At 36.5% G+C, this 27,183-nt stretch overlaps 1 protein-coding gene across 1 annotated transcript in view; it reads right to left on the minus strand.

Moving 5' to 3' along the window:
* Window positions 1-5,836: 5,836 nt before the first annotated feature.
* Window positions 5,837-27,183, minus strand: part of CTNNA3 (catenin alpha 3) — a 1,082,048-nt gene continuing 1,060,701 nt past the window's right edge. The window contains exon 18 of the mRNA XM_040975830.1: window positions 5,837-8,114. Within this exon, the coding sequence (XP_040831764.1) occupies window positions 7,827-8,114 (288 nt within the window). The 3' untranslated portion in view covers window positions 5,837-7,826. The remainder of the gene's footprint in view (window positions 8,115-27,183) is intronic.

The raw sequence follows: 27,183 nt of genomic DNA on the forward strand, positions 1-27,183 counted from the left end.
TTTTAATGAACTATAGGGTAATAAGAAAATAAAGTAAAATAATCCTAAGTTATTTTAAAACAAATCCAATGTAACACATGTCAAATAATGCAACTGAGAGCACACTGAAAAAAAAAACCCCACTGATTCAATAAAACACAAAAGGCATGCAAAACCTCGCACAAGAATATTTGGGCTTGTATGTCAATGTCATATAGAATTAAATAGCTCTTTCTATTCCTAGTTAAATAATTCATTTCTATGGATTGGTGGAGTTAGCTTTGAGGATAATATGGATCAGAAAGATTTAGTGTGCTTTTTGTAACATTTCATCTATAGCCAAAGCACAAAACTGGTTTGAATTGACCATTACTGCAAAGAGCAGTTCACTCAGGCCCAGTCTGTGTTTGCATAGCAGAATGAGCTGTGCAAGCAAGGTCGCCTGAAATACCTCAAATGACACTAAACTGAAGCTTTCAAGCTACTGCTGTGCAATAAACAGGACTGTGATCGATTAGTTCCTTTTACTTTGTCCCAGGCTGTTTTACTTTAAATCTGCCTTCATCCTGAATTGTAATGTGCACATGAGTTTCAAGGGTACCACTAAGTACAAGTTGCCAGTTGATGCTTGTAAAAGTACATGATTTTTTTCAAGGTAAAATAGAACTAGAAACCAATCAAAATCAAAAGCAGGGGCATCTGGAAACCTTTCACTGAAAGTTTTAATTTACATTTAATAAGCAAGTTAGCTTATTAAATGAACAAGTTAGCTTTAGAAAATATCAAGACCCATCTGTTAGGTACTCAATTGGGCAGAATATGTGTCTCCTTTTCTCAGAACCTTGTTAGTCATGGAAGTGGAGGAGATAGCATTTTGCTGTCATTTCAACCTAAGAACATTTTCTTTGGAGGATGACTTTAGTATACAAGAAACATTTTCAGAACCAACAAAAAGCACACTGAATCCTGCAAGACAGTTGCTGAAATCATCTTATGCATACCCCTGTGGCCACACTGTTTACTAACACATATTAAAACAGTTAAAATGGCAAATACTTGCTCAGCAATGGATCACTATCTCTTGTGTATGCTTAAAATTAATTTTACAGTTAAAGCCCCAGAAAGTACCAAAGTTCTGAAAGTGTGAGCTAGCATCACAGACTTGCCCTTCTGCCTTAATAAGCAGTCCAGGTCAAGTCAGGCTTTAACTCTGGTCAAGAAAACACACTAGTTTAAGTTACACTCTCAGGGAATGCTACCGAGAGATGCAGGCATCCTCACGCAGGTCTGAGACAACTGCAACTATTGATGTGATTATTGTAATGAGGCATTAACATGTTTAAAAATTGCTACAGACCTTCATGACAAAATAAGTAGAAGCAAAAATAAGTACCCTTCTTGAAAAAGAAAAGAGAAAATAATCTTTAGGATTAGAAAATATCTCATTTCAAGAGGATGCTTTGCTACATACAGAATGACTTTTGCCTATGTTCTACACTGCAAATATTTTAGAACATGATTGGTGTAAATTTGAGCCTTTTCAAAGAAAATCTCTAATCAAGGCCTTATTTTGCTACAGTTGATAACAGATACATTATCAGCACCATATGTAAAATAAAATAAAAATTCCTAATTTTAGGCAACACATTCAGTTCTACATTATGAAAAATTAGGAAGTCCTTCCACTCTCCAAAGCCTGACATATGGAAGCCTAACCAACAACATAAGCAATAAGAATTAACTAGACTTTAGAAACGAGGATCATGTGCAGTGACAGGGCTAAAGTTACCTGTAAAAAGGCACGGATCGAACATATCTGTGGCCTTCATAGAGAAGGAGACACCTTTGCTATAAAATATAGGAAACTTTTCAATACAGGAAGACACAGCTGATTTTAATGATCTTTAGCCTACACTCTGTTGGAATCAATGAGTTTAAATACCCAGGCATGCATTAGCAGATACAAAGGAAAGGCATAGTACCAGCAAGTGGCTTTTACCAATCAGCATGAGTACAGACTGAGAAGCCATGCTAGTAGACACGTTCTCCTCCATAGCATTACAAGAACTTTGGCTGGGTCATCCTCTTATATCAGATCATGCATACTGAACAAGTAACCCTCATATGACTGATACTTCATATTCAGTTATTAAAGAGGATGTCATGCTAATTTGAATGGGTACTTTGTAACATCCTCTAATATAAAAATAGTTGTTTTAGTTGCTAACTCACTATCAATCAGGTCCGTGTTTAACTTTATTGCTAAATAATATTTACCTGGGAATCCCAGAAACTGGTCTTGAAAAAGCCCCATGAAGTTTGACAATGACTTGGTTCTAGTCATTTTGATTAAGAGTTGAATTCATGACTGCAAAGTGCCTGTCATCACCTGGCTGAAGGAAAAATACAGCTGGCCCTACTCTCCCTTCCTTCCTCAACCCTGCACGCTCCTCACCTTCTGTTCTGCTGACTTCTCCAGAAATTTTACATACTTGAAAGTTTGAACGATCTTTGTGACAGGAATGGTTACCATCTCCTTGTGTTTCCTTGAATAAATCTGATTTCCTTATATCAATGGTCATGTCTAAAGTATTGGCTTTAAAGAGTCAAACAGTGAGGATATGAAACTAATTATCTGCCTATTACCTGCTTTGAATTACACAGAATATGGATAATTGTATATATTTTTCTTAAGTTTTGTTCTTATACAGCAGTCAGCATTTGAAATACGTATTTCAGTATCAACTGACAAACTCAATCCCATCTTTGAAGAAGATGGTGTGCTGTGGCGATGACCTTGATTTTAGAGCTAATGAGACTTGGAGCAACATGGATTTACTTGCTTAAGCCTTAACTTCCTTTATCTATGGGGTAGAGCTCTCCTGTAGGTTACTGAGAAGGTTAAATAATAGTTAGGACTGAGCACAAAGAAGACACCTGACAACAACCTGGAAATGTGCCTACACTCAGTATCAGTCAATCAAGAGAATCATTCTTGCATATATTTCAGAGTCGATCTGAACTGTCAGAATAATTTCACCCATCATCGTTCAGGAAAGCAACCCAATTTCTGTTTTTCAATTTGCAAACAACACTAACTCTTCAAAATGTGTTTTATTCATCCAACATGATTTTATCCAATCACCAGGACAAATGTCCCATCCTATCCTTAACATCTTGCTCTAGACAAAGACACCAATCTTCATAGAATCAAACACTCTCCCTCTTCTTTCTATAAAAGTAATCCTCTTCTGCAGCTATTCCCCATATTCCCTCTCCCACTTCTGGCACTTTCTTTACAACGTCTCAGCATTTATTCCTATTTACTCCTTTCCTCCTCCAACATGCTAAGCTCAAGACAATGCATAAGTTGTGTTCTCATTTACCACTGAGGACAACTGGATACCTTAATACAGCCTACAGCCATGAATCAAGCAGCTTATCTGAGTTATACACAGGGGTCTTGTGCCTGTAGACACAATTTTGATCAGCTTGGTTCCCACTGGGAGACTTCTCTGAGTTAGTATAAATTCTCTTTCAAGGCGCCCATGAAAGATTTTCATTTGTAGAATCGGTAACATTTAAACTATTATTTAATTTGATTTTGGGGGGAAAATATAGTGTTTATGTGAATTACTTAAAAACTGATATTAATAAGTTTAACATTTTTTTCTCTCATTCTCTGGCCAGGACAGTACTGATCATTTTTATTAGGACATCTTCAGTTACGTATTCCTAGTTTTTAATAGCCTTCGTTTTTTTTTTTTCTGATATGGCCCAAGGGCTAAAGTGATGACTTACAAACTATTATGGATATAGACATTTTAGTCATTAGCATTAGTTTGTTTATTTGGTGATTATATGTAAAATACTATAAGGCCAAACATATTCTAGCTTTATCAGAGTAATAATAAAAAGTTTTCATCAAACAATAGATACTGTTTCTTGCATAGGATACAAAACAGAATAATAACCACTAAGAGTACTTAAGCTTTCCTAGTTTATCTAAAAAAGAATTATTAGAAAATTGAAGCTATATTCTTTTCAGCTATATGCCCTAAATGAATAATTTAAAAAAAATTCTGACTCACAAATAGGAAAATAGATATTTGCTTCCTAAATATGCACTGGGTTTCCTATCCTGGTAAAAATACAAGTTGGTTAACAGAAAGATAGTACAGATTTCACTCAAATTGAAATTGCAATGTATACTTTGTGTACCTAGAGAATCCATACAAGGATTTGGAAACTGGCTGCATATTCTGTACTTAGTTCACCAGAAAATGGTTTATATTATCATGAAAAGTCTCACATATCATTCTACTCATACCATAGATACAGAAATCTGTATCCATGGGAACCACAAGCCCTGTGATGCAAACATACATTTGACACTAGGAAATAATAAAAAATGTTCTGGGGAATAAAACTACAAAAGGAATAATCTTTCTGAAAATTAAAACCCACTGTTTTAACTAAAACCTTCCAGAACACTTTAGTGGCTATACATGAGACTCTTAAGAAAGATGGGAGAGAGATGTTTGGCGCACAGACTGGAAGGACTGGGCATTGACTGAGGTAATCGGCTGGGTTGAGTAGCAATGCCCTCCCTTTTCTGGGAGTAGCTAGAATGGATAACAGGATGCTTCATCCATGGGTGGGAGAATCAAAACCACTCTGACTGTGATCACTTAGGAAGCTACTGAAGACACATTCCCCACTATCACATATTAGTCTTTCCAGCCACTTGCTACTGAATTTGAGGAGCACTGAATACTGGCACTGATGGTCCAAATGACACAATTTTTTTATCTTATGACTTAAAGCTTCCCCTTCTTTGAACCCAAGTGTGCCAGGAATGCCAGACTGCAAGAATAGAAGCCGTTGTCCCCTGTACCAAAATGATTTTATGGGGAGAACAAATTAGACTTTCAAAGGTTAGACGGCACGCTTGTGAAAACAAACATGGTTATTTCCTGATACCTTGATACAAATATAGAAACAATGAACAAGTTAGTTTAGAAATTCATTTGTTTTTTTCTGACTCATTCAAGAAACAATTAAAAAGTCCATTAGAATTATTTTAGTCAAATAATCTCCATTTGTAATAAAAGGAGGCCATTTATAGTTCCCACCTTTCATGTTTGATAAAAACCTTTATTTTTTTTCTAATTTAGAGGAACAATCTTTAGTGGATAATTTCGTAGATAAATATTTTCCATGTTACCATTTGGATTCTAGCCAAAAGTTTGGCAGTGATATTGGTGGCTAGCTAGGTTTGGAAGTGCCTGCTCCTTCCACACAGGGATTGTTTTTGGGTAAGTGAAAATACATTGATTTTGTTAAAAGAAACAATGGAAAAAACATTTTTCCAAGGTTTTCAAAGGAGCCCAATCAATGTCCTAGCAGTCATCGCTCCCATTACGAAATGTCTAGCACTTCCCTGTGGGAATGGTTAAATATAAATACATCCACATGCACTAGTGCTTATTTCTTAGATATATTTGACTATGCTTTCTGATAGAAAGTTGCTTACTACCCTTTCAGCTAAGTTTTTCTTGTGTGTAAGCATTTGTATTATCAGCAGGTGTGAGCTGAATCTTGAATTGCTACCTACCGCAGGAGTTCAGTTAGCTGAACAGATGTGTTTCTCAGCTGTAGGCATCTTGCTTTTATTGTACCTTCAATAACTTCAGCAGAGTTACTCCTGGGACATTCACCCAATGTTTTATTGTTTTGTTTAATTATGGTTGTTTGCTTTGAGCGAAGCTGAAAGTCTCCCCATAAAGAAGAGTTTTTATTCACATCTCACTTTGGGTAAATAAAGATTTTTTTTTTTTTTTTTTTTTTTTTGTAGAAAGGGAAGGTTACTTGGTAGCTGTAAAATTTCAATGCATGCCTGCTATTTTGGCACCTGGGATTATAATACTACATTCTAAATTCAAACATGGAAATATAATAGAAGGCCATTTTGACATTAGAGTTTTCGAGAGAGTTTTTGAGATTTTGAGTTTTTGAGATCTTTGTGTATGTAGGTTTAGAAGTTCAAAATGTGGCTTGTTGACCTAAAAACAAGCTTTTCTTAGCTAAATTACACATTTCCACATTTTCTAGCCAGAAGGATGGATTACAGATGCCTTACATTTAGAGCAGGAATACACGGTAGCATTTCAACAAAACAAACTTGTCGCACTTCAGAGATAGCTTGGCAAACACTATCATCTGTGTTTGCTCATTTTCTACTACTTCGTGAATTTTAGGGAGTGATCTCTTTTCTAGGTAGTTGGTGTGGGCTACTCTACAGTGCAAGATGGAAAGGAATTTACAATTTTCAAGTCTTGTGAGCTTTATAACAGTGAATCCAGGTATAAGTCAAAATAATTCACTACAATTAAAAGTGAACATTACGCTCAGCAGTAATAATAACCTATCAACGAGATCCATCTTTGCCCCTGCCATTTGCCACAAAATGTCCTATTCATGATTCTAAACTTAATAGTTTCTCATGCTTTATGCACTATTTCACCTAAACTGCTCCTTGTAACATGAACTGTTTCGCACATAGTTGTTATACCGGACCCATCAAGAGTGACATGGCTTTTGAAACAACTCATCAGCAACACTGATGTGAAAATAAGACATTATGGCTATAGAAATATAACAAAATAGAAATCAGAATGAATTCTAAAGAATCCCTTGAAAAGAGACCCGCTGAGTGAGAAGTGAAATTGAAATTTAACGCACCCAAAGAGCTTACAAAGGTCCAGTTAAAAAGACAGACTGTGAGAAAAGGGAAAACAGACGGCAGTGTAGTAGACTAAGAACTTTGGGCAGCTCATTTTGAACTCAACAAGGGATGAGCAAAGACTGAAGTTACAAAATGACCAAAGAGTGCTTGTTAAGTCACTACTGCGTATTGCCGCTAATTCTACTTCCTAGTTCATTGGTACAATTCGCAGCATTATATTTTACTCAGTGCCAAAGGGCTTTTTTTAAAAAATGTGTCCATTTAATTACAATTGCAAGCCAAGATGACTGAGTTTTAGAAATTGTGCAGAACTGCTAACACTTCCATACTCACTCTGAGATGTAGTGACAACGTTTTTCTTCTACAGTTGTCTTACGAGGGACACAAAAGTCAAAAGTGCAGAACTGCTCAATGCAATAGAGCCCTAAAAGGCACACATGTGAAATCCAAAGTACCAGTAAATTTTGTACTAGCCACAGAGAATTCCATCAGTAGCACAGGCCAATCTTCCAAACGTAGCAAGCAGCTTAACTGCTCAAAACTGGTTCATTTAATCAGCTGGCAATGAATGCAGATGCCTACAGACTGGAAGTTTTCTAAGACAGGGATCCAGGATTTCACCCATACCAGGCACAAGGTTAGGTCAGGTAAATGATGTACAGAGCATAACTGGGAAGCTTTATAAAGTCTGTGTTTCCACTGAAAAGCAAATCAATGTGCTTTACCACCAAACGAAAATGCTTTAGAACCAAATGAAAAGAATGTACTTAGCTATTAAAGTTAGACTTATTTTTTGTGTTCTCTGATAATCTAGTAAAAGATCAAAGGCAGTACTTGTGATGGGAATGGCTGAATGGCACCTGAAGGGTTCATTCACACAAATATACACTGATTAACTAAGAAGTGCTGGGCACATATGGATGACAATGACATAAATCCCAAACGCAGGTTTCTGACACTGATTCACGTAATAAGAGATTATGATATCTGTGAGTAAACTCCAAAGGTTAGTGAAATTACAGCGCTGATCAAGTATAACATAAAACAAAGAGAATTAGCCAGGATTTTGTAATATAGGCATTAAAGAAGAATGGTGATTTCAGTAGATCTGTCTTCCTCTAAATTCACTCATGACTTTGACTGGGTGGATCTTTTTCTTAGCTGAGCCTCGTCTGACAGCTGCATAGGCTTCCTCTGGCCTCTCTTTCTTGATCAGTGGTTTTTTGGCTGGAGCCTTCATTCTCCACATCACAACTGGGTGTCTGGGACCCAACGGACTCTGAATTCGGATGATCTTGGTCGACGCAATGTAGGACATTTTCACTGTTTGCACCACAGCATTCATTAAATTTTTTGCTGCTTGGATCAGGGAGGTGACACTGTCCAACTGCAGGAAAAGGAATAAAATAATTATTACTCAAGAATGCAATCATGAATTCAAAAGGATCTAACGTTATAAAAAAGAAAATACTCTTTACCCCAGAAATGAATGTTAGTTGTCATTTTATACTCATATTACTATGTATATAAACCTGCAAACTATTTTTATTGCGTTTATGAAAGGACAAAACATTCTTTCTCCCAAGAGGGTATCCTGGAGGGATGAATTTCTTCCTCTTAGTTTTCAATGAAATCATATACATTCCTTAGTAGTCTCATTCATAGATTATAAAAAGCAATAGGCCCTGCTTTCTCTGTCTAGACCTCTGGATTTCTTTTCTTTAAAAAAAGATTTATTCTTATTTGAAAAGGATATTATACAGATAAGAGACAGAAAAAAAGATCTTCTATCTACTGGCTCACTGTTCAAATGGCTGCAACAGCTGGAGCTAAGCAAATCTAAAGCCAGCAGCCCAGGAGCTTCTTCCAGGTCTCCCATGGGGTATAGAGTTTCAAAGCACTTGGGTCATCCTCTACTGCTTTCCCAGGTCATAAGCAGGAAGATGGACAGGAAGTGGAGCAGCAGGTTCATGAACTGGCGCACCTAGGGGATGCTAGCTTTCCGGGGTAAGGGTTAGCCTGTTAAGCCACTGCCAGTCCCAAGATCTCCCTATTAAAAAAAATCACATAAAGTCATTTGTGTAAAACAGGATTCTCTACAATGTTATTAGTAAGTAATATCACAAGGATAATGTGTGCTTTAAGATAAATGTCAAGTACATGTAAGCATACATATATACAACCATGATCTTTTGTGAATAGTTCCCAAATAATTGCATCTAAAATGATGTTTTTAAAACACACATATTTATTTGCATTATACATCATATTAATACAGAAAGATCCACAGCTTTATAGGAAAAGATAAATTTAATCTCCAGATCTGCCTTTTGACAACTTGGATCTGTCACTCAACTATTTTGACTCTGCTTGCTTCTGTTAATAAAAAGAAAATAATACACATAAACTAGTATATTGACTGCCACAGGGTTAATTTTTGTTACAAATTATTTCCTTTGTTTCTTATGAAGGGCTACAATTTTTTTAATGATGAAAATGGACTAATGAAATCCCTTAAAGAAATTTTTCTGCACATGATTCTATTTTTGTTTTATTTTGTGGCTTGTTCTCAAAAAACAATCTCTAAGAAAAATAGGATGATACTCCCACACTTTTGCCAGATTCCTTAGAGCAAAGCTAAGTTGATTCATTTTTATACAACCAATACCTCTTGCATTATTTTAGTTTGGCAGATTGTCATCCACAGCCAACTCAGCCCGGTAGACGCACCCCCGCTGTCACTCCTCAGTGACGTGTGCTGTCAGGTTTGACATTCACACACTAGCTCTGTACTAAGCACAATCCATCAGCAGCTGCCTGGCCTGAGTACTCTACTGTAGCTGTTCAAGGAGTCCCATTGCAGATACAGAATAAATGAGCAAAGCAAAATAGTAAGCTTGGGTTTTGTGCCTGGGGCAGTGGTCTAGTTGCCTGCTTCCTGGGAAGAAAATTAAATTCGTTTCTTTATACTGCAAGTCTAAAATCCTTGAAAAGGTAATACCAAAAAGATATATAATTTAAAAATCAATAATATTTGGCGACACCTTTATTTAAGTCTTTTTACTTTATTGAAGTAAGGAATGTAAAATGTGGGCATGTGTTAGGAATGTCAAATGTTTTACAAAATTTGGGCACTTGGAGCTTCTAAATCTGCACACACTTAAAAATTAGTCTTTCAGTAGAATAATATACTTTACTAAATTACTCTACACATAGACCACACATTTAAAAAGTCTACCCTTTAATAATTTAAAAGTGTTCATTACAAATCTAGAGTTTGGTTAGCCTGATGTCCCATTAGGAAGAAGGGAGATGTTTGTCTAAACAAGGAAGTAATCCAGGATCCGTAGGAATGCCATCCCTCAAGCTTGACAACAATGGTTTATCCTCGGGGGATCACATCATCATGAAGTTTTTATGAAGTTTTTAATGGAAAGCAGATGGGGCATGGGGGCTCATGTCAGTCAGAAATTTTTTTTAAGATTTATTTATTTTATTGGAAAATCAGACATACAGAGAGGAAGAGAGACAGAGAGGAAGATCTTCTGTGCACTGACTCAATCCCCAAGTGGCAACGAAGGCCAGAGCTGAGCTGATCCAAAGCCAGGAGCCAGGAGCCTCTTCCAGGTCTCCCATGTGGGTGCAGGGTCCCAAGGCTTTGGACTGTCCTTGACGGCTTTCCCAGTACACAAGCAGGGAGCTGGATGGGAACCAGGGCTGCCAGGATTAGAACTGGTGCCTGTATGGGATACCAACACGTCCAAGGTGAGGACTTTAGCTACTAGGCTATTATGTCAGGACCTCTTATGCTGCTTTTGTGCAATATTTTCCCAATCAAAATAATGCCTATCTAGAGTCTTATTCATTATGACCATCATAAATTGGCATCATAAATTCTTTCATTTGTGTTATGTTACATTCGGTTTCAGTGAAACCACAACACATCAGTTCTAAAATTGTTTTCAGATAGAAACATTATTCCTCTTGGAAACATCAACAGCCTCTGCTACAGGAAAGGAGATATTTAACAACACTAAAAAGTATTTTCTTCTTCCTCATGGAGTGTCAAATTTTTGCTATATGAATATAATAAATGGTGCATGTCATGTATATATATTTCATATCTGAATCCTTTTACAAAATGAATATTAAGAATTTGTGGTATAAATCCTTGACAGCCAGGTCAATTTTCAATGCCTGCTAGAAAATCCTTCTCACAATCCCACTGTAACTATTAACACTTTAGGGGAGAATTTCAAAAAGGCATGCTTGATTCTTCTTCTTTTAATTTTGTACATTTCTTATCTACATCATGTCAAAACACCAGAACTGTTTTTATTAGAACTATAATCCTGCCTATTTTGATTCCAAGATCTTTATCAGAAACATACTCCTTCCCATGAGAATTTTCAGTCTAAGTGAACCTTGCTTCCACGGTGCGGATTTTATGCCCTCGCACCTTGTCTGTCACTTGGGGAAAGCACTGCTTCCGAAGCCTATGGGAACTGCCATGCCAACTGTCTCGGCTGGAACACCTGCAGACAGCAAAGATGATGTCGCTTACAAAGACATGCTTCTTGTCCTACAGCCACTTGGCTAAACTGGTTCCAAGTGCAGTCCATGATATTTTGGGGAATACTCATCTTGACCTATAATTTCAGACCCCTGGTGGGTAGTGTACCTGCACAAAAGCAATACTTGGAAACCAAATGCATGGACTTCGGATCCAGACATATGAAGATTATGATTGTAATTGAATACCTATTGGATGTTGTAAATATATGGCATAAAAAATCTCATGGCAATCTTATGTGATAAGTGCCACTGTTATCTTCATGTTATAGATGAGAGAAACACAACTAGAAGGCTTGTCCAGTGAGCTGTCCAGTGAGACAGCTAGTATGGTACTGCTGGAATAGGAGACAAAATATTTTAACTAGTGTTTTTTTCATTATGTAATCCTTAATGCCTCTAATATGTTATTTCTCATATATGATCATTTTGTTATTGAATTGATAAAACATTGCACTAATATTAGTGTAATGTCTAAAACTTACTTTCTCTTTTAAAGATTTTATTAATATAAGGGGAACATATTTTATGTCTTTCACAGATATAATTCTGAGAGGATAGCATTATCTGACTCCCTTCTAAATTGATCATTGAATAAAATCTTAATTGCAAATAGAGTTCTCTTATATTTACATCCTAGTAAATACTGGTATAGGAAACAATGAATATATTTTAACTGTCAAAGCATTTCAGCAAGATAGTAGTTTGAAATACTTACACTGCATTAATTTCCAAGTTGCACTTATCAACAATAAAGACAGAAGCAGTCATCCTTCAGGATCCCTAACCACCTAAACACCTTCAGACTAAAACTATTTCATTAAAAAAATTTTTAAAAAATTAAATCTGACTTCAAATAAGCAAGTGAAAAAAATCATAAAGACATTGCATTATAGATTCTAGAATATGGAAATGATAACATTTCTTTCATCTTCATAACATATCATAGTAATACAATTCTGAATAATAACATAGCTTTCTGATGTTAAAATAAACAATTTTCTTGCCTTTGTTTTGCAAGAAAAGTCAGAATTTGGTCCTGTAACCATAAAGTTCCTTTTGTAATTCTGTGTTACGATGTGTTCAGTTAACCACATGCAAATAAGTTTGACAGAGACAATGTCAAAAGGGCATATGTATACGTGTTGGCTAAGAGCAAGAGGTAACATAAGATGAAAATTTCTAAAACTACATTATGATATTTGTAGTCTTGCTTGCAAAACAGATGCTCCTTGCATCTCCACATTGATCTGATGGTGGTAGTTACACAGAAAGAAATGCTTACATACACTTATAAGCAAAACTCTATGAACTAATCCAATATATTTTTAAGATTCACCCTGGACCTCTCCTGAGAAACTAATTTTATAGTGAGTTGTTTAGCACATTTTTTTGTTTCTGAACAGATTTTTAGAAGGATGCACTGTATTGAAATCATTCTTCCTATTCAGATACATTCAAAATCCTAAACATCCAGGCTGGCTTAACAGGCAAATCAAACAAGGACTTTGCTAAAGCTAGTCACAATGGAGCTAAATTTCCAAATTGAAATTGTCAAGCTTATAATTAAATTAAGAAGGTAGGATATTCCTTGAATATGAAGAGTTATTCCAATGAGCTGCTGATCTAATCCACCAGTATATTTGTCCTTTGTCAACTCTCCTCCAGAACATGACAACAGAAAAGGACAAGTGAGATTGAAAGGGGAAGAGTCAATGCATTGAATAACTGAAGAAACTGAACACTGCTGAGAGGGCTGCACGTGAAATGAAGGATGACATGTATTCACTCGCTGTCTTGTCCTGTCAAAAACATTTTCAAAGCTAATATTTTTCTGTAACAGGTACAATATTCTAAACCAAAAATGTTTTGTATTACCTTTAAAGAAATTATCATAAATACAATGCCAATTCTGGTAGCTATTTAATTTCGCTTATAATGGCCTGCTACTAAATGTGTAGGCTGCTAAAATTAATGATTAGCTGTCCTACAACCACAGCGATGTAAATACTTAGCATAACTAATGTTCCATAATATGGATAGCTCTTGTTACACACATTCAGGTTCTTTCCAAGAGCTAGCAGTGACATGGATTTGAAGCAGTTTTCTCAACATCAATGATTATTCTTTTCTCTAACAGCCATCAACACACTGAGATCCCCCGTTGCATACACATGTGTGGCACCATTGAATGTGACATCCCATAAATGCTGCAAAAATGTACGGGATAACACTAAAAAAGCACTGCTCTCCATCCTTGATCCTACATTCTTTTCTTTAATAACCAAAAAGCAAGCAAAGAGCAGGATGTGAACCTAACACCCAATACAGCTTCAGTTTGACTATCCATGCAGGATATCCAGTCCTCAAATTTTTTTTTAAGATTTTGTTTTCTTTATTAGAAAGGCACATATATAGAGAGAAGGTGATACAGAGATAAAGATCTTCCACCTGCTGGTTCACTCCCTAAGTGGCCCCAACAGCCACAGTTCAGTCAATCCAAAGCCAGGAGCTTCTTCTGAGTCGCCATTTAGATGCAGGGTCCCAAACCTTTGGGCCATCTTGTACTACATCCCAAGGCCGCAACCAAGGAGTTGGAAGGGAAGTGGAGCAGCCAGGTCTCATTCCTGTGCTCATACGAAACCTCAGTGTGTGCAAGGCAAGGATTTTAGCCACTATTGCACCAGGCTCAGCCCTCAAATATTTTCACATCTCCACAATTTTCAATTTCTTTCTATTGAGATTGTTCTGCCACTTTTTGTACTTGGGTTATTATTTTAATTGTGTATGTTTATGTGATACACTGTGATAATTCAAGTACACAATATGTAAGGATTCATTAGCAGTAGTCAACATTTATTAGCTTGCTTGTCATCTACATGAAGATATTTGAAGAACAGAACTATCCATATCCCTAGCACGAATCCAAAGTTGATTCTATTCCATTTTTAGATGATTGCAAACAGCTTTCTAGACAAATTGAGAGGCAACAACATGAAGTTTAAGAAGACAAATATCCACATATCTTCAGCTAATGCTTTCACCCAATCTATCCAAACACTGTTTAAGACTTCTACTCATTTAACTTCTAGCACCTCATATTCTCTTTTGTTCTGCTGATAATTTCACTTAACAAAAAAATAAAATAAGCAAGTCAGCAAATAAAAACAAAATAGAACAAAAATATTCAACCAACAAGAAACTGCCTGAATATCTGTCCTTCATTCTCTTTTTCAAAGCTGTTAAATTCCCTCAAGATGGATGGAACTGAAAATCATCTTGTTAAGTGAATTAACCCAAGCATAGAAGTATAAGTGCATCTTTTCTCTTAACTAACTAATAAAAAATGTTTATCCAAACCAGAGGCAGGAAATGATGGGAGTGGAAACACACAGGTGTTGGCTAATAGGAAAAAGACACAAGTAACAAGTTCCGATGTTCAACAGCATAATTAGCAACTGCACTTCACGACAACATATCACCTAAGCTTTTGAGGAGCTAGAAGGACCTGGCATTGTAGCCTAGTGGCAAAATCTTCACATTGCATGCCTGGGATTCCAAATGGGCACCAGTTCATGTCCTGGCTGCTCAGCTTCCCATCCAGCTCCCTGCTTGTGGCCTGGGAATATAGGCGATGATGGCCCAAAGCTTTGGGACCCTGGATCCCGATGGAGACCCAGAGGAAGCTCTTCACTCCTGGCTTCAGATCAGCTCAGCTTCGGCCATTGTGGCCACTTAGGGAGTGCACTAGTAGATAGAAGATCTTTCTCTCTGTAACTCCTTCTTTCTGTAAATCTGCCTTTCTAATAAACATAAGACAAATGCTTTTTAAAATGAAAATAAGTATGTTTGCTTTCCTTAGGTACACTACATTCTATTGTTTATTGCTTAGATTTTCCAGAATGGAAACAAACTGGGAATTCTGTGGCATGTATTTTAGTGTGTATTGCTGCTTTTGCCCAGCATTATAGCTGTAAACTTCACTCACACTGCCATGTGTTCCAAGACTTAATTTTATTTATTGCTGAAAAGCAACCCTGTATATGTATATGTATACATACATATGTGTGTGTATAAAATGATTTTTAAGTCCATAATTGACTGATATTGGGTTGTTACAGTCTTACTATATTGAATAAAGTGTTTTTTGATTTATCTCATTCAATAACTAAAAGTAAGACTGGTAATGTTTAAAGTAGATGTTCAACTTTCTAGGAAACCATAATTAATGCGATTTTATCATCTTAACTTCTGTCAGAAATGTTTAGTCCAGTATTCTCAGCCACACTTGATAATTTGAAAATTTAGAAATTCTTATGAGTGTGGAATGAAATCCCACTGTTGTTTTAAATTGCTCTACCTTTATGAGTAATGCTAAGAATACTTATGGCTCTTGGTGAGCATCTACTTATCTCCTTAAGTGTCCATTACAGGTTGGGCTATCTTTTGTACAGCTTTAGAATCCTTTATATTCTGGCAATAACAATTTTTTTGCTACATACAAGGGATAGTAATAAAATTCATGCAAAATGCATACTATGAAAAGCCCATGCAAAGATTTCAAAATTTTTTGTACCAAAATCAACATCCTTTAATTTCCCTTCAATATTTTGAAGTACCTTTGCACAACATGCTTGGCTATACTGTCACCCACTTAGTGCCATTTTGCTTCACTATCTTAATAGTTTTTCAGAATTTTCATCTTCTGCTCATTTCCCAATTGTCCACACAAGCTAAGGATGGACTACACTGAAGCCAAGAACCTGAAACTCCATCCTCGTTTCCAATCTGGGAGCTAGGAGTCCAAGCACTTTAATCATTGTCTGTTGCCTCTAAGGATACATTAGTAGCTGGAACTTGAACTGACACTCCAAAATGGGATGTGGGTATCCTAAAGAGGTTATCCCACTGTGCCACAATATCCACTCCTATTTTTGCATTTTTCCTGGCAAAGGCCAATCAGGTTTTATAACATCCTTTATAGGCCACAAAAACAATCAAGTAAAAAATTTGCCTGGTATAGATCTGTTGAATTTTGATTCCTGCTTGTGGTCTCCTTTGCAAGGACAGACCAAACGATTGAGGGTTTTGGATGGAGCACAGGATGGATGTTCTTCACTCCTTGAAGAGTTTGGACATGCACAGTCCTAGATCTACTAGGCTATATTGATTCAGAAAGCCGCTGGTGAGGCTGGAAGATGACAATGAAACAGTACACGTGGAAGAATTATCGCTAGGCAATCCAGGAAGCAGAGAATTATTAGACTTATTACGATGTTTGCAACTAACCCTCTCAAAGAACTACTTCTCATGAATATATCCTAGTTGTCTGAGGATTTCTCGGTTTCCATTCTAAACATTATCAAGACTTTTTTTTGAGAAGGTGATGGTTCATGTACACATGAGTTGGAGAACAAATACATATCCAATCTCTAGCAACTTACAAACTGGAATTTTTGCCCATGCATGCCTACCCCTCTCATTTTCATTATGTTCTGCTTTCATTTCTAAAATTTCATAGTACTAACTTTTCATTTCTGCAAATATAATAGTAGGGGTTTGAAAAGTAAAGTTCATGGATCTATGCTCTTATCTAATCAAAAAAACCACGCAGAAATGTGCATAATAACTGTTTCCTGTTTCCCTATACCCTACAACTTGAGATAAATACTGAAAATACAGCTGGTGTTAAACAAGTACAATCACAGATTTTGTGATAAAAGGCATCAGCTTTTCAAATCCCATATACTTTTACAAATTTCTTTTCCTCCATTCCCTAATCTCATTTGAGTGGTAGATCTGGGCACTGTTCCATCCCAGGCCTGTGGGAACCTATAGACATCAGAATCACATACTGTGTTGTGGAAAACAAAGAAACAACACAAGTAACTCTTACCATTCTTGTTTCACCACACATGAGAAGGCAACAATACAACACAGTGTTTCAGAAATTTTTCCCACTGAATTTTTTGGACCAATAATGCAGTTACTTCAGAGGCATGGAATAATCAGTTACTAAAAAAGAGTGTACCGTGAGCACAACAATTGAAGTGTCTTCTAAAGGATGATCTCCTATTTAGTTGAGGTTCATAAACTTGGTATTTGAGTATCATGAGTTGCAGAAGAGTCAAAATGATGAAATCCAAAATGGTTCTGATTCTGAATTTAGTATTTTTTTAGAATAAGAAGTCTTTCTCATGCTGCCTACAGTGTCTTATAAAGTACAAAATGATCATTCATAGCCCTTCTATAGATAAGCACAGCTGTCTATGAGTGGAGCGGATGAAGTTGAAACACATTTCAGAGCAGCTGTTTGTGGCCCTCCCAGCCGTTTGGAAAATTGGAAACTTTATTGGCTGCAAACCCCCCACTGCAGGAATCTAAACCAATCTCCAGGCACTGGAATTCAGCAGGCAGTAGAACCATGAAGCTATGTGTAGTTTTTAATCACTGTGATCTTTGCTTTTGTGCAAATTCCAAGAATAAAGCTTACAAGGTTAGTGGGCAGTTTTGTTAGTACGTGTATATCTAGGTAGGTGGGTAAATGTAGGGAGAAGGAAGTAGAATTAAGGGGCACTGGGGGACAAACTACGACAATCCAAACAACTGGTCTCTCTCTCTCTGACTCTTAGTTTTCCTCTCATTTGTAAAATGGAAGTCAACAATATCTGTTTCAGTACTGTCATGATGACATGGAAATATGGGTTGCATACAGTACATTGCTCACCATCACACCATCATCATCCAGAATTTGGAAACAACAGCAACAGCAGCAGCAGCATTCATTTGCTGATGAATTCTGCCACATGTGAAAGAATGAGGAACAGATGAATTTGTAATAGCTTCTGATTTTTAAAAACTATTTTCAGACCATATACTGTAAAATACTATTTGTAATTATAGTGACGCTGTGAGAAAGATACTATTTTTTTTCCCTTTTATCTGATAAGCTATCTAAGAACTATGGCTCGGAGAATTATATTGCTTTGCTCCAGGTAACACAGGCAATAAAAAGAAAAGCTAGACTTAAATCCATATCATTCTCATACCAAAGTTCCTGTTCTCTCCACTATGTGCTGCTACTTCATAACAGAGGTGTTTTCTCTTGCAGTAAAAAAAAAGTGTCCTCCCAATTGTGACAGTTTTTCTCTCTGATCTCCCAGCCTATTCTTACTTCACTTCAGAATGTTTTTCATAACTAGTCTTCCATATTCAGTAGTCTGGGAGGGTTTCAACTGACTTTTTTCACCCTTAATCATTTGACGTGGAACTCTGTTGCATCTCTCAATCTGATTTTTATGAATCGCCATCCAAGTCTCTCTTACCCTCCAGAAGCATGAACCAAATGTGGCTTTTCTAAGCATCTTTCAACAAAAATAAGGACTTTCTTAATTAAAACTGGATTTCTCAGGCCAGAATTATGGTCCTGTAGATTAAGCCACCACTTTGAACAGCAACATCCAATATTGGAGCACTAGTTTGAATCCTGGCTGCTCTGCTTCTGGTTCAGCCTCTTGCTAATATACATGGTTAACTTGTAAAATACAGCTCAAATGCTTGGGCCCCTGATACTCCCATGGGACATACAGATGGAGTTCCAGGTCTTGGTTTTTCTGGATCAGTCCCAGTTGATGCAACCATTTCAGGACTGAAAGAGGATTTAAGAGTTACTTCTCTACCACTATATTACTGCCCCTGTCTTTCAATTTAATAAGATGAATCTATTTTTTTAAGATTGAATTTATGGGTATATTAACATATACTATATTAATATATGTTTTTATGCCTACCAACCACATGGATTTTGTGTCATATCCATGGTGACTGGCATGAGTGTGTTTCCCATTTTAAATGTATAGGGTTTTATCTTCTATTTTTAATCCCACCAGGCCATCTGAATATCATTAGGTCCAAAAATTCCCAAAATATGGTAATAACACAGTAGTCACAAAGAAAAAAAGAGGACTGATATCTGGAAAAATTCTCTCTTGTCCTAGCTCTGCTTTCAAACAAGTAAAATAAATCTTAAAGCAAATGTGGTAGATAGGCATACATATTGTGGTATTATTCAACCAAAAGAAACCTGAAATCTTGGCATTAGCAGCAAACTAGAGGGAAGTGGAGGACACTGTGTTAAGTGAAATAAGCAGAACACAGATAAACATTGCATGTTCTCCTTCATAGGTAGAATTTATAAAAACCCCAAGAGGAATGCAGAATGGTGATTACCAGGAGCTAGGCAGAGGAGTAAGAGAGAGAGTTGGATAGCAGGTATTGAAGAATTAAGTTCTTAATTAAAGAGCACAGGGTGAGATTATATTTCACCATCACCTAGTGTGTACTGAATTAACAAACAGAAGAAAGAAATTCCAAGTCTACAATTGCAAAACACCATCAAAAGGGAAATGGTGATTACCTTTGTTCGATCTGTACACATTTATATACATATGAAAATGTCACATTGCAGACACTAAGTACTATATTTTTAAGAAAAAATAAAAAGGATCCATTTAATGATGGCATTATTCAACTGACTCCCAATTATTATTTAAGTCATTGATACTGTTTTGTTACTTTCATTGAAAAATATTCAACTTTTCAAATCCCATTACCATTTCTCCACTATCATCTAGTCAGAGTTCTGCTGAAAATGAAGTCATCTGTCCCTAAGTTGGTTTTCCACATTTTGTCTTGGAATTTTGCCTGCAAGTATTTCTCTGAAGTATTATTTGCCTCACATCCCACCCGTGTTGAACAACATGCAGACATTCTGTACTGTGGGTGCTCAGAGCTGTGTCTGTTTCCTAACTCCTACTTCGTATCTTCAGCATGACTACTCAGCACTGTTCACATACAACTAGTTCATCCTGCCTCCATAACCTGAATCACAAGCTATTTTACCTATGTAACCACACCTTACCATTTGATTCCATTTCCGTCTCTCAGATCCAGGTTTTGAACATACATTCTCTGGTATTTCATTGGAAACAATGATTACTGGCATAGATGAACTATTATAACATTGGGATTCTGTGTAATAATTTCATAAGAGAAAAGTACAAGGTGCAGATGTATTTAAAAAGGAAGAATGAAATACTGGCAGAATGGTTGCACCAAAGGATTAGAGAAAAGCCTCCCCAAGAGAGGGTCAGATTTAAGCACTGGCTTTTTGCTGAGGTGTCCTCCGTGAGGCGGCAGGTGCCAGTGAAGTGCTGTTGTTACTACATTCATCTAGGAGACCCAGACAGAGTTCCTACTTGATTAAGCTGTCTCACCCTGATTCTAACCAGCCTCCTGTAGACTTTTCTTGGAAAGAACCAGAGGGTGGAAGGTGTTTCACTGTCACCATCTCTCTTTCCCTATCTGCCTTTAAAATAAAGTTAAAAGCATAAAGTATATTTGTTTGTTATTATAAAAATACTATTTAAAACTCTCCATGGCTGGAAAACTTCCTTTAGTGATTGTGCAACGTAATTCAAGGGATAGTATTTTATGGTTTTTAATTATAGTGTCCTTTTGGTACAACAAAATCATCGGTATGTATCAGGGTAATGGATATCATATATACTACTATGTGCAGAAGCCTCTTCACTGAATATAGTAGTCTAGGTACATTTTCAATAAGTGAGCTACAACCAAACCAGTGAATGCACTGACAAATGAGGGAGGTAGACTGTGAAAGCCCATTCATGGGCTAAGATAATGAGATTTTACAACAGCCTGCAAAGAAAAATAACAGTTTTGCTTCTTTGTCCAGATACCTAAAGTATCTTTGGCTGCAGGATTTTCAATTTATTGTGCAAAGTTCTTATTCACCAGGGAAGACAAATGACTTTTCCCCAGTTGTAACAATAATAAAGTTTTGGTTATAGAATTTACAACTAGATTTAGGAGAGAGACTTCTCACATTGTTCAAATCCAACTTCAATATTAATAATAAAGTGCTGATTACAATTCTTAAAATCTCTAACTTAACTCTTAGCATATGGTATTAATATAGAGTGTAGATGTGTATTATACACTCCCAAACTTTCAAGTGAAGTGATTCAGATAAGCACAAGTCACAAAACCAAACATTTCCATGAAATGTTAGCAGTTGCTACTTTGACATAACAAAAAGTATACACATGTAGATATTATTAAATAGCTTTATAAATATTTACATCTGTATATTATGATACCATTTAACTATCATGAATCCCTGTTACTGTCATTTGGCTCCTGTGTTGGAAATATTAGTGAAATCAAAGCCCCCATTCTAAGCATGCCACACATTTCTTTGGTCCTGACATCTCATTTGAATTGTATTATCGTATTTCCAATTACATCCTGAAATTTATACAAAGATGTATTGTGAGAAACTCAAATAGAATTCAAACTTTCTTCCTAGTAGAGAAGTGCCATGGTAAAATAAATGAACGACATTGCTTAACAGCACTTAAACCTCTAAGAAAACTCTGGAAACAAGTCATCTATGTTAGAAACCATGTTGCTACTCAGTAATTTAATGATCTTGAATGATTTATTTAACTTCTCTGTGCTTCAAGCTTTCTCATATAAAAAGCAGGTATATCTACTAAATAAAGATGACTTGACACTAAAATAAGCTTTCTATACAAGGATATTTCAAAAACTACCCATAGGGTTTTTTCATATCTGCATTCTTTATGAATTTTCTGAGACCTCATATTAAACATAATTTCATTTCTATGCCAAAAATAAAATCATTCTTTAATTTTCCATAACATTTCCAAGCATCCTACAGTGTATATTAAAAACACCATTACTTGTGCCTTGCACAGAAGAACTATAAACATTTAACTGCTGTTACAATAGTCTAAAAATCAGTCACTGTTTCTCTCATAGGAACCAAAATGTGTTCACCATTTCTCTTGAATTTCTCTTAAAGGTAAGCCTCTTTTACTTTCTGCATATTAATTAATTCAATGTCCCCTTTACATGAAACATTCATATTGCTTCCTTTAAGTCTTCCAGAGTTGCCACTCTTCTTTAATTCAACCACAATTATTTTCCTGAAATTCTGTCCTTTGCTGTTTTATAAATCTCAACGCAGTGTTACTAGCCATAGAATCAAGTTTAAAGTGTTGAACACGTCATATGACTTTGCCATCCCGTTTTCCTCAATCCAAGCTCAGCTGATATCTCACAGCATAAAATGCAGACCAAGCTACTGTACCCTTAAGGTTTGATTCTCTTTCAACAGCTTTTTAAATTCACACCTGATTAAGCCTCAGCTTGATAATCTCACTAATTTTGTCAAAAATTGGGCTTGATTTCCCCAACACTCTGGCTTTACAGTACGCTATCACTTACGTCTTAGTGTTCACTCTTCCTCCTTCCTCGTTCTACTGCTACAGCACTTACCACTCTTACCCACTCTTTCCTTGCTCTGAACTGCACTGGGGAAAGACACAAATTGAAAATGAAGGACAAATGCAACATTAAAGTTTATTTGGTTGTTGACTCACATTAAAGTGGTGAATATATTCTTTTAAAAATCCCATCAGAGATTCTCTAAAATGAGTATCATTTTCATTGATTCTATTGTTCTGATAAGTCGCAGCTTATATGCAAGCAAGTTGGCCATGCCAGAATAACAAATAAATAAATAAATAAATGAAAAAGGAGTGGCAGAAAAATGCCAGTTCAATCAAAGTAAACTCATATTTGCTGTATTATATTAAAATATGTTTATGAATTCTGATGCTGTCTTGATAGGATGAAGAAATTTTTAAAAAAGCAAAGCTGCTGATTTAAAAAAACACTGCCAAGTGAGTTTTAAATGTAAGCATAGTCTTAGGCTGTCTTAGTAGGAATGTCTGATTGGAGATAACGTAGTTATACCTGGCAGAAATCTGGAAAGCGAATAATGCTTTGACTTAAGTGGATAGTGTTTCCTGCAGTATTTGACTGCTTTGTAATTGGATCCTCAATGTTTTGTTTCATTCTCTTGATTTTGATGTATAAACATGTATCATAAGCTACCTCAAATCAAAATACAGGACTAGGTTTGCATTTAACTTAATGGCACCAGGGAGATAATTCAAAATTATTCCAACTTATCTTAGTGGAATTTTCCTCCTGTGTCAGAAAGATGATGCAAAACATGACTCCTGTCAAGAACTGACTTGTCACCTCTATAACCTTGACACTGTTGATTGGAACTAAGTAGGTGGTAAGGTGATTGGAGGCTTTAAGCCATTGGTAGAGGCTTGACAGGAGAAAAGTCTGATTTATAACCTTTCTCATTATGGATTTTCCAAAGACTTTCATCTAATGTTCTTCCTGGATCTTGGCCCTGAATTTATTTAACCTTTACAGTGGTGCCAATTTATCCACACCTTTTACATTGGCCTCGTTCCAGATCCTGGGATCTATAAAACATAGAACTCATTGACGTGGCATTAGAGCCTCTTCCTCACAGTTGTCTTATGAAGTTGACCTCCAAGATCACTCAGAATCATGCTCTGACTTCTCTTCTATAATTAGAAATCAGCACAAATCAGGAAATAAAATTGTTCTGCCCTAAGTGATTAGGTAGATCTTTGATGTTTAATTTAACTATGAAAATTTTGGCTTTCTCTGAACTCAAATTTCTTTGTACAGTAGATAGGTTGGATTGAATGACATTTGAGACTCCACCCAGCTTCCCCAACTTAGGTGTCTTACTTTCTTTTCCTCTAGATGCTCCCATAGATCCTTTAAATTTTGACCAATTATATAAGTGATTAGATTTCCTACTTTCAATTCTGATGTTTTTGTTTCATGGTCAATGCAAATTATTTGCATTTACATAACACTCTACATTCTCTTGATTCAATAGAGACACTGGGGATACAGTGCTATTGGGATATTTACTCCTATCCTTGGGATCCCTGGTAAATTAATGGCATCCTAGAACAATGCAACTCTGAGTCAATGGTATCCTTTAATGTTGGCCTCTGTGAGGGTAAATCTTTTAAGTTTTATAGGAATGCATCAACTTTTCTAAACAAGTACACTAGATTTTCAACTCCTACTTTATGTCAGTTTTCATGGAATAAACAAGCAAAAATATAGAGAGCCTGATTATTTGATGAACTGGGTTCTATTTACTTTAGAAAGATTATTTATAACAAATAACATGGATAAAAGAAGCCTGAACATCAAGTATTTGATAATGATTATCAAAAGGATGACAGTACATAATGTGACTAGAAACTACAGAAAAATAAATTAAAATTGAATAACAGATTTCCTTAGTCAAATCAATGTATCTGAACACCTACCATCTAATAAAGCAGAATAACCCAACCAAATCCAATTATAATACAATTTTATTTAAATTCCATAAAATTCAATATTTACCTTAATTCTTGAGAGACATTTCTAAATACGCTCATTGTACTGTAAACCCCAGATGTAAGTGCACTAACAATTCTAAATTTTACCAGGAAGAAATATGAAAGCATTATTCAATATTATTTCATAATACTTGTTACGTTGTCATATATTATTGAAACTAGACTTCATATTTGATTACCTGAAGTTAAAGTTAAGTCTAAAACATTAGTGATCTTCAAAATATAGGTATTTTCATCTCTTACCAACCCAATTCTGGCATGACAGAAAGGTAACAACATAATGCAATTTACTCTGTGCTTTATATGTTGGTGGTTGATATTCACTGTAAAGTTATAATATATTATGAGGTAGAACCTAAAATGACTTTTTCACATCTCTAAGAGGGGAGACTAGATGTTATTTGGTGCAAATGGAAGCATAATGAAACATTATAAAAATATGTGAGTGAGTTTAGTTTGCTTAGGAAACTTTGGTTAAAACATTTATTTATTCAGTTGGAAGAGAGTAACACAGAAGAAGAAGGTAACAGAGAGAAAAAAATGACAGAGACAGAAAGGTCTTCCATCCTCTGGTTTACTCCCCATGTTGAACCAGAAACTCCATGTGGGCCTCCCATGCAGGTGACACTGACACAAATGCTCAAGCATGACCTGGTTCCTAGGTACATGAACAAGAAGCTGATGTGAAGCTGAGGAATGAGGTCTCCAACTGCACTCTGATACATGTCACACCGGGTGGCTTATTCTACTCACTGCACCACAACACACACTCTGTATCTTTAAGCAAAAGTGGCAGGCAGAGACAGTGGAGGAGACTAAGCAGGGAAAGATGGGGAGAGGGAGGAGGAGGAGACTAGGAGGAAAAGACAGGGAGAGGGAGAGAGAGGAGGGGCTAGGAGGGAAAGATGGGAAGAGGGAAAGGGTGGAGGGGACTAGGAGGGAGGGCAGGGGACACTAGAGAGAGAGGGGAGAGAAGGAGAGAGAGGGGGCAGGGAGAGTGATAATGGGGTAGATAGGTAGGGAGTGGGGTAGATAGGTAGGGAGTGGGGAGACGGGCAGCAAAAATATTCTTAAGTCTTTTTGTAGCAAACAAGCTTTTTCAGAATTCAAATCAGGGTTTTCAATATAGACCACAAACAGTGTCAATATTTGCAATGACCTATCTACAAAGAAACAGGTTGTTCTGCAGTCCTGCTTGTCACCTCCCCTTTACTCCCAGCATACTCTTAGGCACTTTAATGCCATAAGGAAAAAATTATGTTACTCATGGTATTGCACCTGGCATGGCTAATGCTCCCAGGTGGAGAAGCAGATGTATAATGGGGCTATTTGAAACTGCTCCATTAGAAAAATAGCTCTACAAACAAAATTAGTAAGACAGTGCTGAGAATTGCTCTTCCTTCTGTTCTAGCATAAGTTATCATCCAGAGAAGGAAATTACTATGAGAACCATGCAGGAGCACAATTAAGGAAGACAGCAAAGCGAGCAGCCTATGCAGCTTCCTTTGGATACCGTGCAGGCAGAATGCAAGCTAAGGGCTTCAGTTCATATACCCATGACTATTAAGTCATTTAATGAACGTATGGAAGTTTTCACACTATCCCAGGGATACAAACAGTGAACTAAATATTGATTCAGCAAGAACTCAGATGAGAGGTCTAATTAAATTAAATGGTACAAAAGGGAAGTTTGCTTCATATATTCCAGTAATTGCTTAAAAAAAACGGAAGAAACAAAAGTCAAAAGGCATAGTAATAATCAGGATATTCTTCTGGACAGACAGAGTGTGGGAACAAAGAGAGTGGAGAGACATTGTGAAAAATAAGTGGAGATTTTCATAACTATAAATGAACAGTGATGCCTATAATCAAAATACAGCACCATTCATCAGCATGTTAATTTTTTTTTTTACATTGTTATTTAAGAAGCAGAGGCAGAGTCAGAATTAAAGAACTTCCATCGCAAGTTCATTCTTCAGGTGCCTACAACAGTTGGCTAGACTAAATTCAGAAGCCGGGAACTCTATCTATGTGTCCCAGCTGGGTTCCAGGAACCCAGGCCGACACTATTGGCTCACAGGGTGTGTGTATTAGCAGGAAGCTGGGATCAGGAGCTGATCCAAACCTCCATGTAGGCACTCCAATAAGGGCGTAGTCGTCCCAAACATCTTAACCAGATTCTTTACCACCATACCAAACACCCACCGTATCATGTTCATTTTATTTTCACTTTAATGACTTACACAAGGCCCTTTTCTTGAAAGAATTTAACTGACAGCTTAGATATGAGATGTATAGAACTCGGGAATACCGAAGAGAAATGAATGAGTGTGCTGACCCACGTGGACCAAGAATGTGTCCAGCTTTGTCTAGTTTAGAAAAACAGTGCTGTTAGTATTGATGCAAACAAGCACCTGGATTTCACTTCCAACAACCAAAGGTTCACTGTCTCTGAGCAGACCTGATTATGGGTGAGAGAAAGAGGGAGAAGGCAGAAAAAAGAGACACGTTTTCTTCCTC

The sequence above is a fragment of the Ochotona curzoniae genome, unplaced genomic scaffold (assembly GCF_017591425.1).
Source record: "Ochotona curzoniae isolate NIBS_2020 unplaced genomic scaffold, NIBS_Ocur_1.0 contig_2692, whole genome shotgun sequence".
In the NCBI taxonomy this organism is placed as follows: Eukaryota; Metazoa; Chordata; class Mammalia; order Lagomorpha; family Ochotonidae; genus Ochotona; species Ochotona curzoniae.